Below are 16,237 nucleotides of genomic sequence, written 5' to 3'. Positions count from 1 at the left end.
TGTAAAGCAATGGGTTAAGTATATCTTTCCCTCAATGAGAATTGAACTTCTGCTGGAGTTTCTGTATGTAACTACTTAAGAGAAAGTGTATTATCAGAGGATAAACACAAAATCCCACAGTTAAACTTTAGCAACAAACATTATAATATATTGGGAATCATCTTTACCAAGAATAAATAAGAATCTCATGAAAGAACTTTCTAAAATTCTATTGAAAAGATGACCTGAATAATTGAAGAGATAGCCATACTCTTAGGTGGGGTGACTTAATATTTAAAGGTATAAATTTTCCCAAAGTTAATATATTTTCAATACATCCCAATAAAAATTGCAGCTGGATTTTTTAGAGTAGCTTAATAATTGGCTCTAAAATTTTACATGGAAAAATTTCATGAATACCTAGTTGATTTGGTGGGGGCTTGGAGAAAGACGTGCCTTAACAGACAGATACTAGAATATACCACAAAGTTACAGACTAAAAACAAAATGTGTGTGTGTGTGTATGTGTGTGTGTGAATATATATACACACACTCTTAAAAATTATATTTATATATATTAAAATTATATGTATGTATACAATAGGTACATATAGATAATAATAGATAAACTAGCAGAATAGAATAAAGAGCTTGGAGATTCTTTTTTTTTCTTTTTTTTAACATCTTTATTGGAGTATAATTGCTTTACAATGGTGTGTTAGTTTCTGCTGTATAACAAAGTGAATCAGCTATACGTATACATATATCCCCATATCCCCTCCTTCTTGCATCTCCCTCCCACCCTCCCTATCCCACCCCTCTAGGTGGGCACAAAGCACTGAGCTGATCTCCCTGTGCTATGTGGCTGCTTCCCACTAGCTAGCTATTTTACATTTGGCAGTGTATATATGTCTGTGCCACTCTCTCACTTCGTCCCAGCTTACCCTTCCCCCTCCCTGTGTCCTCAAGTCCATTCTCTACGTCTGTGTCTTTATTCCTGTCCTGCCCCTACATTCTTCAGAACTATGTTTGTTTTTTTTTTTTTTTAGATTCCATATATACGTGTTAGCATACGGTATTTGTTTTTCTCTTTCTGACTTACTTCACTCTGTATGACAGACCCTAGGTCCATCCACCTCACTACAAATAATTCAATTTTGTTTCTTTTTAGGGCTGAGTAATATTCCATTGTATATATGTGCCACATCTTCTTTATCCATTCATCTGTTGATGGACATTTAGGTTGCTTCCATGTCCTGGCTATTGTAAACAGTGCTGCAATGAACATTGTGGTACGGAGATTCATGTTTAAAGGGGAGGTTAATATACAGAAGAGATGGCTCCACAAATCAATGAGGAAAAGAAGTACTATCTAATAGATGGTACTAGAAAAACTGGCTCACTGTAAGAATAAAAAATAAAACTGGATCCCTCCTAAAACTATATATAAAGGTAGGCTCCAGATGGATTAAAGACCTAAATGCAAAATGCAAAATTAGAAATCTAATAGACGATAATGTAAGAGAAAATTTCTGTGATATGGGGTGGGGAAGGATAACTTATCTTAAATAAAACTTCAAAAGCACAAGCCATAAGGTACTGAATAAAAATTGACTAATTTGGTGACATCTAAATTAAGATTCTCTGTATAATGAAAGGCACCACAGTCAAAGTTAACATACAGATGACAGGAAAAGGTATTTATGCTTTCTAAAACTAAATTGGACTAATGCCTATAATTCGCAAGGAATCTCTAAATATCAACAAGAAAAAGACAGCAATCCCACAAGAAAAATGAGTAAAGGATATGAAGAGGCAATTTACAAGAAGAAAAAAACCCCCGAAACAAGCATCCAAATAGATGCTCAAATTCATGCGTAATCAGAGAAATGCAAATTATATACCACTGAAGCAACACTTTCCTTGCTATACGCTAGCCAACTTGAAAGCTGGATAATGCTGAGTATTGGCGGGGATGTGAAGATAAAGGATCCTCAGTGTTCTGTTGGTGGGAGTGTAGATGGCTGCAGCTATTACAGAGGACAATCTGATAGTACTTGGCCAAAGTAAGCAACTTCTGTGATCAAGCAATTTCACTCCAATAAATTCTCACACTGTTTTATAAGGTACATATATGAAGGTATAGAGGACAGTTTGTGATAATGTGGAGTTGGAGATGGTGTGGCTGTCTATGGGGGAGGAGACAGGTAATACGTGGTAAATATACAGCATGGAAAATGGTCAAGTAGTTAAAAGCAATCGATTGTGTTCACCCAGCAACTCAGATAAATCTTGAAGGCACTTGATGCTATGATACCAAAAGCACAAGCAACCAAAGAAAAGACAGATAAATTAGACAACATCAACATTAAACTTTTGTGCATCAGAGGACAATACCAAAAAAGTGAAAAGACAACCCGCAAAATGGGAGAAAAGACTTGCAAACCATATATCAGATAAGGATCTAAAATCAGAATATAAAGAAGCCTTATAATTCAACAATAAAAAAGACAACCCAATTAAAAGTGAGTAAAGGATTTGAATAGACATTTCTCCAAAGAAGATATGCAAGTGACCAACAGCACACGAAAAGATGCTCAACATCATTAGTCACCAGGGAAATACAAATCAAAACCATGATGAGATACTATTGTATTTCACACCCACTAGAATGGCTTAAAACACACATACACATACACACACACACACAAAGGAAAACAAATGGTGACGATGTGGAGAAACTGGAAGCCTCATACATTACTGGTGGGAATATATAACAACGCAGCTGCTGTGGAAAACAGTTTGACAGTTCCTCAAAAAGTTAAACATGACATCATATGACTCAACAACTCCACACCTAGGTATACACCCAAGAAAAATGAAAACATACATCTGTACAAAAACTGTATGCCAATGTTCATAGCAGCATTATTCATAATAGAAAAAAAAAATAGAAACAACCCAAGTGTCTATCAAATAATGATTAAATCAGCAAAATGTATATACACATAATGGGATATTATTCATTAGTCATAAAAAGGACATGCTACAACACAGATGAAACATGAAAACATTTTGCTAAGTGAAAGAAGCCAGACACAAAAGGTCAGATATAATTCCATTTACATGAAATACCTAGCAAATCCATAGAGAAAGAAAGTAGAGTAGTGGTTTCTTAATAGGGGTGATAAAATGTTCTGGAATTGGTGGTGATGCTTGCACAACCTTATGAATATACTAAAAACCACTGACTTGTAAACTTTAAAACAATGAAATTTATAGTACATGAGTTATGTCTCAATTAAAAAGAAAAAAGAAGATACAACAACTAAATGCCATGTAAGATCCTGGATTAGATTCTGTAACAATAAAGTGACATTTAAAAAAAGAAAGCATATGGTTCTGAGAAAAAAAACCAGCATAAAATCTATAACACAATACCAGTTATACAACTCAAAAATTAAAGGCAGACACACACAAAAACATGTATTTTAAAAGACATAAATAAAAGGAGGCACATAAAATACACTGGCATAACTGCCAGTGGGAGTAGTGAGAGAAACAAGAGTGGAAAACGGAGACAAGTGAGAATAAACAGATAAATCAACGGAAAACAAAACAAAACGAAAATGATGGCAACACTACCAGAACCATTCTAACATAGCCCTTGGTAGCCTTTGGGAACTTGTGTCCACTCTTAAAAATGCAATGAACAAGACCTGACACAACATCAGGAATCAATTTTAAAAAATCATACCATTTAAAGATTTCTTTACAATAAGCAAGAACAAGCAGGCTGAGTCAGTTTATGCTCTAGACTTGAGAAGGAGCCGCCCTGGTGAAGAGGTGGCAGTGCCGTGGGAATGCCAAACAGCAGGGGGAGTCCCGAGTCCTGAATGTGTCTGAGAGTTTTATACCACACACGACACTTGACTTGGGAACTTGGCAAAATAAGAACAGATACTGAATCATATCTAGCAAAAGGGGGAAAAGAAGGTGAAGGAAACAAGTTTTCTTTTTCCAGGTAACTGTCTTTTATTGATTTACAGTGAGTGGCTTATGGAGAGGTGGGGAGCAGTATCACATGGGATGGAATGCAGCTCTGAGGTATCGATCTGAATGTGTGATTTCTGAAAACAGCTGTAGAGCTGTAAGTATTCATTTGACTCTTTAGTGCAATTGACAGACTTCAGAGAAGCTTGGACGTCTTACGAACTCCATGAATGGGACAGAAGGGACACTTTCTATTTTACCTGAGAAAAGTAAGAGATTCTGAATGTTCCCACAGTTTAATAAAACTTAGAGTATGGTAAAAATAAGGTGTAATCATTGAAATGTGATTTTACACGTCAAATGTGATTGTATTTTAAGAGGCTGCACCTACATATGAAATAACACTTTAAAGCATGGATCTGCTAGGGAGTTTCCCGCCACCCTTCCACTTTTCGTAAACACTGATTGGCATTATATAAGAAATCTTAAGATTGTCCAGAAGACAAGTCCAGAAGTATTTGGGCCAGAATGTCAAAGTTAATTTTTTTTTTTTTTTGCCACGCCACGCAGCTTGTGGGATCTTATTTCCCAGACCAGGGACTGAACCCCAGCTCTCGGCAGTGAAAGCTCAGAGTTCTAACCACTGGACTGCCAGGGAATTCCAAAGTTAATTTTTAAACGGAAGAAAAACAACTGAGTAATTTTGCACAACCTCTCGAAAACACCATCAACAATAAAGGGTAATTTTGAAAAAAAAAATTATACTAATATCATTCAGCAGTAGAAAGACCACTTCTTTTTCTGTCTCAAGACTACTCAAAGTGTGGTCCGTTAGTCAGTCAGCAATAAGATGCATACTGATACTGAGAGTAAAAATTTTTTAATTTTATAATGATTCGACAGAATAATTTTAATTTTTCATTTAATTTTTATTGAATTTTACAAAAATGCTGGTCTGTGATGAACTGGGAAAAAAACCACTGATGCTTCTATATATGGTTTGAGAAACACTGATGTATACTACTGCTAGTTCCACTACTTCTAGCAGCTTCTATCACTACTGCATGCCAAGCATGGTGATATAAGTGCACTACATACATCATTCTCAGAACAACCCTGAAATGTCACACCCTGTGGTACTGAGTCCTGCTTTTCTTTGTGGGTCACAGAACAAATTTAAGGCTAAAAAGCAGGCCAAAGAGATCATGGTAAAGAAACTGAGATAAAGAAATCTTACCAAAATCATATTAAGTAACAATAAGCCTTCATTCAAAAAATTTGATTGAGCACTTACTATGTGGTTAACACTGTTTTAGGCCCTTGGGATTTAGCACCAAACATGACAAAATCTCTAACTTCATGAATCTTATGACTTTACATTCTAGCAGGGGAGACGACAATAAACAAATAAACTCATAGTTCAATAACCTCAGGTAGAGATAAGTAGAATGAAGTAAAGTAAAGCTGAAAAACAAAGAGACTCACAGATACAGAAAACAAATTTAGAGTTACCAAAGGGGAAGGGGGATAGGAGAGGGATAAATTAAGAGGTTGGGATTAACATATACACACTACTATATATAAAATAGATAATCAACAAGGACCTATTGTATAGCACAGGGAACTATACTCAATATTTTGTAATAATCTACAAGGGAAAAGAATCTGAAAAGGAATATATATATATACATAACTGAATCACTGTGCTGTACCTGTAAAACTAACACGATTTTGTAAATCAACTATACTTCAATAAACATTTTTTTAATTAATAATTAAATTAAATTAAATTAAAAAAAAAAGTAAAGCTGAGTAAGGGAAGACTGGGTCAGGCAAGGGGAGGGTTATTTTAGATACCGTGATTAGTTAGGGAAGGCACAGCAGTTAGGAACACAGACTCTAGAGCCTGTATTCAAATACTTGTTCTGTCACTAGTTTTATGACCACGGGCAAGTTCTCTAACTGCTCTGTGGCTCGTTTCCTCGCCTATAGAATGGAACATTAATAGTGCCACCTAGGGTTAGTGTGAGGATTAAATGATTTAGCAGATGTAAAGTACTTAGGACAATAGCTGCCACATAGTAAGTGCTTCTTAAATATTATTATTTCCTTAGGCAGTGAGTGAGGGAGGCAGCCATGCAAAGACATGGTAAGATAATGACAGCTATCACTAGATGAGCACCTTAGGGTATTTATGCAGATTATGTACATTTTCACCTTTAATTTTCACAGTGATCCTGAAATAGATATCATTATTCCCAACCTACAGATTAAAAACTGAAGGTTAGAAATGTTAAGTGGCTTGTTTAAGGTCAGACAACTAGCTAATAGGTGTCAGTGAACTCTTGTCAGTCAAAAGCTTACTTCTTTATTAGGCTTACATTGCCTCTGCTAGGTATTGGCATGGAACTGAAAATCTCCTGACTCTTACTTTGCTCAATCGCTCATTCATCCATTTACTCATTCCTTCATTCAAAAAAATATTTACTGAGTCCCTAGCAAGTATCGTAGTCAATTGGTAACATTTTCTTTGTCTTCAAAGAGCAGACCCTTTAATAGGGAGATAGTGATGTAATAGTGCTCCGTGAATTGCAGAGGTAAGGAGTGCTGTGGGACTGGGGGAGGAAGCCCATGTGCACAGAGGCCAATGCGGACCAGTTCAAGAGAGGATCTGGAAAAAGAGAAAGAGAGAGAGAGAGAGAGAGAATTTGGAAAGAACTGGGAGGTAAATTTAAAAGGCAGGCTGGGAACAAAATCGTAAAACACTTTCTGTGCAGAGAGCGGGGAAGCACTGGAGCTTGCACTGAAGAGGACTTTAGAAGGAAGAAGCTGCAGAGTCTGGGACAGAGTCTGGGCAGAGTGCGGAACAGGCTAGAGAAGGGAAAAGAGCAGAGGCAGGGATGTCACAGTGTCTTAGAATGAGAAGGGGCCTCCGAGAGCAGCCAGACGAACTCGTGTCCACAAAGAAATCCCCCTACAGAATCTTGGACAGAGGGGAGATTTATGTAATACCTTAGATACAAAGGTATGTGAGTGGTACAGGAGGAAGGGAAAAGAAAGGAAGAATCAAGAATTAAAAGACCTGAAAACTGACTAGATTAGAGGATCATGGGGAGCAAGGGGGACATGGACACCCATTACGGTACAAGGAGTTTTAACATGAAAGACTGACCCTTCGCAATTCTGTTGCTTTTGGCTTCTCGTAAGTTTTACAAAATCAGGAAAAATGAGATGAGCATTATTTAACAGTTACCTTGTAATTCATGAACAAAGACCATGAACTGGTGCTATTCAAAAATGGTTCCTAATCAGAAATTCTTAATGATCAAAGGCAGCCTTAAAGCAAGGCAAGACACTAAGTGCATTTTATGCCCTATTTACTGGCCATTCCGACGCACTCCCCTTCCCCCATTTGTAAAGCAGCTACCAGAACGAAGCCCTGGCTGCGAGGCAAGGCACGCTACGGCACAGGCCTGACATGAAAGGCTTGATACCAACAGTGACTTTCTTGGAACTCTTTAGAGGATTTTCTCTCACTCAAGCAGAGACTTAAGACATAATTTTAAGAAAATAAGATGTGAAAAGTATTACCAATGTCTTTTGCTCTGGGTGCTTGCTCCTCCAGCACATAAATAAGTGGCCATGTCCTGTGCCAGGCAGCATAAGCTACTCACTAGCTGTCTTATTTTTCTTGAGCTACTGACAACTTTATGATAAACTGTCTTTTAAATTCATTAAATGGAAAAGGTAAAAAATGAGACTCCAGGGCGTATAAATGGTTCTATCGCTGCAGTGGTTCTGGCAATGCTGGAGGAAGCCACTGCCTTCTGCAGGCTCTGTGTCCCTCAGATCAGTTTGGGGAAGGCAGATCTACTGGTTCCTTACCTTCTTCAGCAATGACTGTTAGTGTGACGGTGACACCGGCATCTTTGATCAGCTGAACAATGTTATCATGGGACAATTCAACAATGGACTGCCCATTCACTGCAGAGATATGATCTCCAACTTTCAGCTTCCCACAGCGATCAGCTGGACTTCCTTCTATGACTCGGCCAATTTTATGAGGAATAACTATGGGAAAAAAAATCCCCAGGTTTTTCAATTATTTAACATATCTCAGAGTGTTGGATTTATCATCATCATCATCAAAAATTCAACATAGTAACGTCAAAGAAAATTCTTTAAAGATATATCAAAAAACCACCACCCGTGATCATCCTATCCAAATGCAACTATTTTCATATTATCTTCCACTCTTTGTCCACAGGCATAGATACTCTTTACATAGTGGCAATCATAGCATATAAACCTCTTTGCTTCTTTCCACTTACCAGAAACCTTTTTCCAATTTTTATATTGTCATCCTAATGATCCAGTTTAAAGGCTATTGACCTCAGTGATACTTATGAGACTATCTCATGTTTCTTGTTTGTTGTTGGCTGTTTAGGCTGCATCATGTTTTCGGCTATTTTAGAAACTGCCACAATGAGATCATCTTTGGTTCTGTTGAAGGGGCATTTACTCCCACAAGGAATCGTGTAAATAAATGCAGTTCAAAATCAAGTTTAGGACTCAGATTGGTCAGAAATCCAGTTACAGTGAAATGACTGATCATTAAAATGAATCATACTTATTTCTAGAGCAAAATTAATTCTTTTTATTTAATGCCTTTAGATTTTTTTTAAAATCAGAAAAGCGGAGTGAATTAGAACATTAATGTTTAACATTAAGATTATTTGGCTTATGGATAAAATCATACCCTGAATGCACAAAGCTGAATCTAAGACGTTTGCAAAGACACTCTGTGCAGTTCTATTATATCTCTAGCATAATGCTAAAGGCTTTCTTAGAGTAACTATTAAGACACTTTACTGTTATTATGCCTTAAAATGAGTTCTCAGACATTCAGGAAATCTTGTCAAAATATCTTTCACCATTTAATAAGGGGCATTCGTATTGAGAAACAAATGTTCCTTCTATGTTCTCTAAGAATTTCTTTGCCTAGGTCAGTAAATTTATCAGGCACTTGAGCTCCTGCGGAATACGGAGACTTACTGTTATGAATAAGGATAATTTAATATTTTAAAATGGCACTGTGATTACGTTTAATTTCCATAGTAAAATGGGCTCCTTACTAGTATTTCTGAATTATATCTAGGTGTATGTTAGGGCCATTTTAATAGACCTTCATTTGGACTGGAAGTTATTCTCGGCCATGATTTATGTCCCCACGGACAGTGAGTGCCATTCCTTGGCTCTTCTAGGATTATACACTGGGAGACTTTATCTTAAAAATGAGGAAGTCAATGTTGGAAGCAAGTGCCTTTTAGCTCTGAATTATATCAAGCACTTATTATACCATTTTCCCTGTAAACAAACTAATTAGAAAAGCTCCAGAGCAGCATGGGCCATGTCCTGTGCCAGGCAGCATGAGCTGATTGCCCTGATAGTACAACAGGTGGCACATCAGAAACATAAGGAGAATCACACAGTGGCCCTGTGGTGACCTTCTAAATCAATATCTTAGTTACTCTCCTTCTTAGAAGAGATTTACTTGTACACAATGTTCATTCCAGATCCCCCGAGAAGAAAATCATTCAGCTCCCTGGAACACTGAAAGGGGTTTGTTCAGACTTGGGAAAGCATCACACAACATGAATCTCTGATGTCCCAGTGGTTCCTTTCTCATCCTGTGAGCAATGTGGTCAAAAGGAATTGGCAAATCTTGGTACAGAACTTCACAAAGGGTTAATCGTCGAGGTGAGAGAAGATAAAAGTAGTCAGATTGCTATTTTCTTGACATTTATAGCAGCACCACCAAAACAGCTAAAAATAGCAGACCAGCAGAAAGATAACTTCTGAACATTCTCTGAATAGACTGGGAAGTTTTCAAAGTAACTGCATGGCTAAGGAAACGTCTAAGTCCTGCCTTGTTGTTGGTATATACAAACTCTATAGGCATCTGCCATAAAGCCAATTTATCCGTCTTCAATTATCTTGGCCTAAATCTGTCTCACAGACTGGCCTGTCCAGCTGCTGGGATCACTTCAGTGCTCTTAAAACATTTCTTTTCAGGAAAAGAAAGGACAGTAACTGGAAATGCCCCCTTCTCAAAGAAATCCTTTGCAACCAGAACTGAAAAGTAGATGATAACAGAAACACTAAAACCTCTGAAGTACTGGCAATGCAAAAACTAGCCAAGTCCTTTTCATCTTCAATAGAGGTCTTTTCTAAGTACTCCATTCATGTAGCTCTGACGCGAACTGGGTCCAGGGCAAGAAGGATGCTGGGCCCGGATCCCTGATCTTTGAAAAAGTCAACGGTAGAGAATCTCAGTATTTTATAACTGGTATTAGAGGTGCTGCTGGGAACTCGTCTTGTGACAAATGTCAGCAGTAAATACATTTCGGCAGAAGGGAAAAAACCCCCAACAATCTACACTGTGCAGAATACCAATCTATACCAAGACAAGATCCGTAAAGAATGATCTATTCTGACAGACAGGTTTCTGACCTTTTCACCTGTGCTAACTCTTTTCTAAACCAAACTTTCATTGTTATGCAGTTTGCAGCAACTGCTCAGTCTCTGTGAGAGAAAGCTCCACATGCAAGCTTACCCCAGGATCCTTCTAGCTATAAGAGATAAACGGAGTTTCAAGAAGAATGCTTGCAGGTCTCAGAATTTTGTGAGATTATTAACTAGCACTTCAGTGAAATTACGAATTCTGGTTTTGCTCCATGACTGAAAATCTCAAGTACTTTATATAAAATTCGTTGACAACCTAAGCCTAATTTACCATTCAGGCTGATAATTAATGAGCTGCAAACACTCATTTCTGCCACCATTAGCTGCTGCCTCAATCTTACATTTTAATTGGGCTTTCTTTCCCATCTCATTACTCAAATATTGATAAACTTTTTAATGTTTCTTTAAAAAAAAAAAGGTCAAGAGGCAGTGACAATTTTATAAATAATGATGATGACAATGGTAGCAGAAACTACAACAAGCAGCAGCAGCTAGCATTTATTGAAGGTCCAGGCAAAGGGCTTCACACGCGGTATCTCCTTTAATCCTCACAAACACACGAGACAGGAAGTGTTATCATCATCCTCATTTCACAGCGGAAGCTGGAGCTCTTGGAGGCTAAGTAATGTGCCCAAGATCAGACAGCTATTAAAAGACATAAGCAGGTCTAGGATCCAAGTTTGTCTGATTACAAAGCCCAGCACTTAATGACACTGTATAATACAGAGACCTAGCATCTATGGTATGTAAAACCATCAAAATAGTAAGAAGGAATTTAAACAAATACATACAAAAAGATTTAAAAATTTTAAATATAAACAAATAAATACACACAAATGAAATATTTAATATATAATGTATTGAAGATTATATAATAATATAAATTTTAAACAAACAAGTAAAAAAATATGTTAAACATATTTAAGTTAACATAATTTATTTTACTGAATTCCTCTATATCTCCTAGTTTTATGGTGAACACTAGACTGTCCCCTAATTTCTGTAGTGCTAGAAAAGGAGTATCCTCAATATGAAAAGCGGTTAGCATCTACCATGCTGAGTAATAATCTTTCACTATTTTTGTTAATCTGAATGCCTGGGATTATTGCATGGTATTAGAATGAGAATATGATTATCTAAAATGGAAATCAGTATTTTGAAAAACAAATAACCAATGATACAAAATAAAATCTACCTAAATGCTGCTTCCTTTTATTTTTCTGACACAGGCCACATAATCATCCTCAAAGCATTAGTGACAGTTCCAGTTCCAAGCGTTACCATAGCAACGGCTTTTGGAAAATGGAAACTAGTATCAGTGAGCAGTGACCTGATACTACAGTAATAACTCATCCATGTCACGGAATCTTCTTCCTCTACACAACTGCATTAATTCTAGCAAGATTTTTGCAAATTGGTTTGGCTCACAACACTTTACTGAAAGTGTTTTCTTTTTTTACTAAGGTTTTAGTGACCATCTAGTCTAAAAGGATCTCACTACCCAAGATATAATCAAATCCACTGGCAAAGGCAAGAATGCCATTTTCATGTGGTTGAAGATTTTTATCACTTGACTTGGAAAAATAAAGCTACCAGACAAGCATAATACATAAATATTAATTTGCTGGTTCTCATCTTATATTCATTTGGATTTTACAATTATATTTAAAGATGATTATTTCTTAGAAACATAAAGACACGACAAATATTTAATTTGCTGAATCATAACAGCCCTGAACATACTAGAGGTAATTCCTCCTTTGTTGAGGGAATTAATACACATACTCATCCTTCTCAGATGACAATATTCTGTTAAGCTGGGTTCAGGATATTTAATTTTTCAAGGTTCTGACAAAATTTTTACCTTTCAATGAAGCATATAAGGTAAGAATGCCTCTTATCATTCAAGAAGGTCGCTTTATAGCTGGAATATGGCAACTATTATTAAATAACATGAAAGGACTATTTAAGACATATTTGGGTCAAGATTTTTCTGGTAATCTGTTTTACTTCTTCTCAACTGTTTCTAGCATTTAATTCATTTCTGCATACACGATTTCCCCTAATTTGAAAAAAACATCTATGCCCCCATAATTTTAAAAATTCAGCATTGTCCTTTCACTAAATCAATTAGGTCACATCCCTGATATACTGCCACAATATAATCTTGATGCAAACCAAGCTACTAATAAGACTTATTTTATGGAATCTGAGAGAGATAGATAAACCTGAAGCCTGGAAGGTTTGATTCGGATTACCTAATTTTTTTCTCTAATACAGTCAATTTCCTTATTTTTTTTTTAACTTTTTTTTTTTCTTGATGTGGACCATTTTTAAAGTCTTTATTGAGTTTTTTGTGTTTTATGTTTTGACTTTTCGGCTGTGAGGCATGTGGGATCTTAGCTCCCCGACCAGGGATTGAACCCACACCCCCTGCATAAGAAGGTGAAATCTTAACCACTGGACCACCAGGGAAGTCCCCAGATTACCTAATTTTGAAAATAAAGAAAATATTCAGCATTTTAAAAAAAGATAACTCTCTGAGGCAACTTATATCAACACATGATTCCTAACTAGTTTCATAAACCCCAGCAGGCAACTCAGAAAACTGGAATTATAGGGAGGGATAACAGGACATAGGAGCCCTTACCTCCTGGAGGTGGCTTGCTTTTGGAAGTGAGAATGACAAAGCCAAATCCTTCATTTTCTTTTCGTTGCAAGACAACATCATAGGCCTCCTGGGGAGCAGGCTTGGCTGGGACCTCTGCTCGGTTCAGGCGGGGAGAGCCATTCTGTGTTGAAAGGAAGGCTTGAGAGCTGTCATCCTCAGGTTGTTTCTCTATAATAAACATGATCAATTTTGATATTTCTGGAATATCATAACTTTTGATAACTAAAGTGTTTTTGTGCTAAGCCTTTCACAAGAAAATTTAGTTTCTAATAACATAAAGAATAGAAAAGCAGCACCTCCACCCACGTGAGCTCTGGACCTAATCTGAGTGCAGATGTAGGCGGCAGCAGTCCAGCTGACTTCTTAAATGCTCTTTAAGTACATAGTTGGAAAAATGCAAACTGTTACCTCACTTTAAAGGAAGTTTTTCAAAGCTTCTGTGAAATTTGATAGTAAAAATATTCTTCTTGAAATTATTTTAATTCCAGAAAGGTTTTTAACCTGGACCAGTAATTTTTTAAAAAGCTGATAATGAATAACAACATAGTAAACTTCCTTTTAAAATCAACTTTAAATATAATTTAGTGCAGTGACTGACACTCATGATGTCTGAGAGGTCACTGCATCAGGATAGAGGTGCTGCCCATTACAGGTTGAGAACAGTTTGCCATCTACACAGAATTTATCTTTTACAATGTGTTTTACAACTGCAGGTTCCTGATGGGTGATACCAGATGAGTTAACCATCAGCAGTTCTCAGACATACAACAAGCTGTCCACATGAACGGCAAACTCTCCTAGGCATAGATTAGGTCATATGGAATTCCTAGCAAATGGGCAGTTAACCTACACCTTTTTCTCCTATTCAAGATAACATCAGAATGTGAGAAAGAATGACACAAGTTAGTCCTAACTGATTTCAAAAAAAGAGCAAATTTTGTGCCATAATTTGATACAAAACATCATAAACAACCACCACCAACACACTGCTATCGATGAATATGCATTTACAAGGTCTCTTTGGGTCAAAATCTATGTGATTCTGAGAATACGTTTTTGCACCTCGACAAAGTGTCACCAACATCCAATCGTTAATAAAAAATAAAGGTTCTTTTTGATATAATGCATGGTTAGAATGAATTAGCTAAAATGCTTCCAGTAATATCAAACTACTATGAAACTTCTTCATGATGCTTTCCAGGAGGGAGCCAACCTCTAGTTGTATAGCATCACATTTTTTACTCTGTGTAGTTATGTTCTGACTTCAGCACAACCAAATGGAGGCAACACTGCATTAAAATCTGTATGCATCACGGAATACCTGATATTTAGGAAGGGAGGTGGGCCTTTACTTTGTTGTTATTTATTTATTTATTTATTTGGCTGTGCCGGGTCTTAGTTGCAGCACGCGGGATCTTCATTGCTGCGTGCGGGATCTTTTAGTTGTGGCATGAGGGATCTTTAGTTTCAGCAATGCAGGCTCTTAGTTGCAGCAAGCAGGATCTAATTCCCTGACCAGGGATCGAACCCGGGCCCCTGCATTGGGAGCAGGGAGTCTTAACCACTGGACCACGAGGGAAGTCCCTGGGCCTTTACTTTGGACGCTGCAATCACAAACACGGTGCCTCATTTTTAAGAGTAATGCAACTATTCATCAAGTCGACAAACATTTTTTTATGTCCACTCTGTGCCAGGCAGGCATTCTTCTAAGTACTGGGGACACAGCACATAACTAAATGGATGAAACTCCCAAACTACATGAGGTTTACATTCTTGTGGTGCCACAGGGTTGTCTTTTAAAAATTTTTAAGTGGCAAGAATTCACTTTTAAAAATTTCTACTTAATAGTCACAAAACTATTGAAGAGAAAATACATGAGATTTTCATACCCTAGTGTAATGGTTTAGACCCCAGGCTCTGTAATTAAACTACCTGTTTTAATCCTGGTCCTACTACCTACCACCTATGTGTTTCCCAACCTTTCTGTGAGTAACTAGAATAATGATAGTGTTTACATCATAGTGTTGTAAAGAGTAGGTAAAAGAATATGTCTGGGACGTGGTAAGCACTCAAATGTTAAATTATATTATACTAAAACTTGTCAAGTAGAAACATTCTGTCCTCTTTGAATATTTAGGATCATCAGGATCCGAAATCTTTTGATATTCAGCTAATGGGATATCTTGGTATGACTAAATAACTTTGTTTTTCAGAAAACAGATTGAAGCTGATACTCCGATCTACAATGCCACATTGGCAAATTCATCAATATATATTAATATAATCTTAATATAGAGGCCCAAAATTTATTTCTCTTTTTTGATAGTAGTAGTATTATTTCTGAATCCTTTTGACCTTACATGGCCTTCCACAATGAGGTCTTGGATCACACCAAATGAGTTATCTCATACACTATTAAACATAATAAAATAACCTGCAAAAAAAAAAAACCCAAAAAACGCCCCCAAAATGTGGACTAAGTCTCTTTGTTTCTTTTTTAACTTATCAGAGAAGGAACAGGTTCACATACCACCGTAGAAGATCTTTCTTCTGACAGTTAATAACACATGGCCATTTCGAGCAGCAGTTGTCATTAGGTCTAGCACTTGTTTGTGTGATTTCCCTTTAACAGGAATTCCATCAATGCACATCAGCTCATCAGCTGCACGGAGACGACCATCTTTCTCAGCTGCGCCCAGAGGAATGATGGCCCCAATGTATATCTGATAAGATATAAGGTGTAGGTTGGTCTATACAGTCTACTAAGATGTACTGAGATCCTTAACTACCAAGTTAAGTACTTCCTGACTCAGAATTGTGCAAACCAACAGATTTTTGCAGTTCAACATGAAAACTGTCATATTTTAGAAAGGTGAAATCTTAGAAATTGACCATTCTCCAAAATGGCACTTCAAACGACCACACCACATAATCTCTTCTGGATTTTCTGGGTTAGGGACAAGGAAGACAGAAAATACAAAGTATTTCAATAACTTAAAAACTACTACTATCACTTCCATTACTATAACAAAACAAAAACCTTAAACTCAGAAAACGCAATTCTGTGGA

At 36.9% G+C, this 16,237-nt stretch overlaps 1 protein-coding gene across 6 annotated transcripts in view; it reads right to left on the bottom strand.

The window, feature by feature from the left end:
• MAGI3 (membrane associated guanylate kinase, WW and PDZ domain containing 3) overlaps window positions 1-16,237 on the bottom strand; it is a 255,902-nt gene that overhangs the window by 15,651 nt on the left and 224,014 nt on the right. For all 6 annotated transcript variants that reach the window (XM_059928156.1, XM_059928164.1, XM_059928174.1 and 3 more), the window contains exons 14-16: window positions 15,699-15,891; window positions 13,148-13,336; window positions 7,858-8,043 (exon numbers count right to left, since the gene is read on the bottom strand). In XM_059928156.1, coding sequence (XP_059784139.1) covers window positions 7,858-8,043; window positions 13,148-13,336; window positions 15,699-15,891 — 568 coding nt within the window. The remainder of the gene's footprint in view (window positions 1-7,857; window positions 8,044-13,147; window positions 13,337-15,698; window positions 15,892-16,237) is intronic.

Source organism: Balaenoptera ricei, chromosome 1 (genome assembly GCF_028023285.1).
Source record: "Balaenoptera ricei isolate mBalRic1 chromosome 1, mBalRic1.hap2, whole genome shotgun sequence".
In the NCBI taxonomy this organism is placed as follows: Eukaryota; Metazoa; Chordata; class Mammalia; order Artiodactyla; family Balaenopteridae; genus Balaenoptera; species Balaenoptera ricei.
Note: the sequence above shows the minus strand (reverse complement) of the source record. Positions and strands in the feature narration are given on the sequence as shown.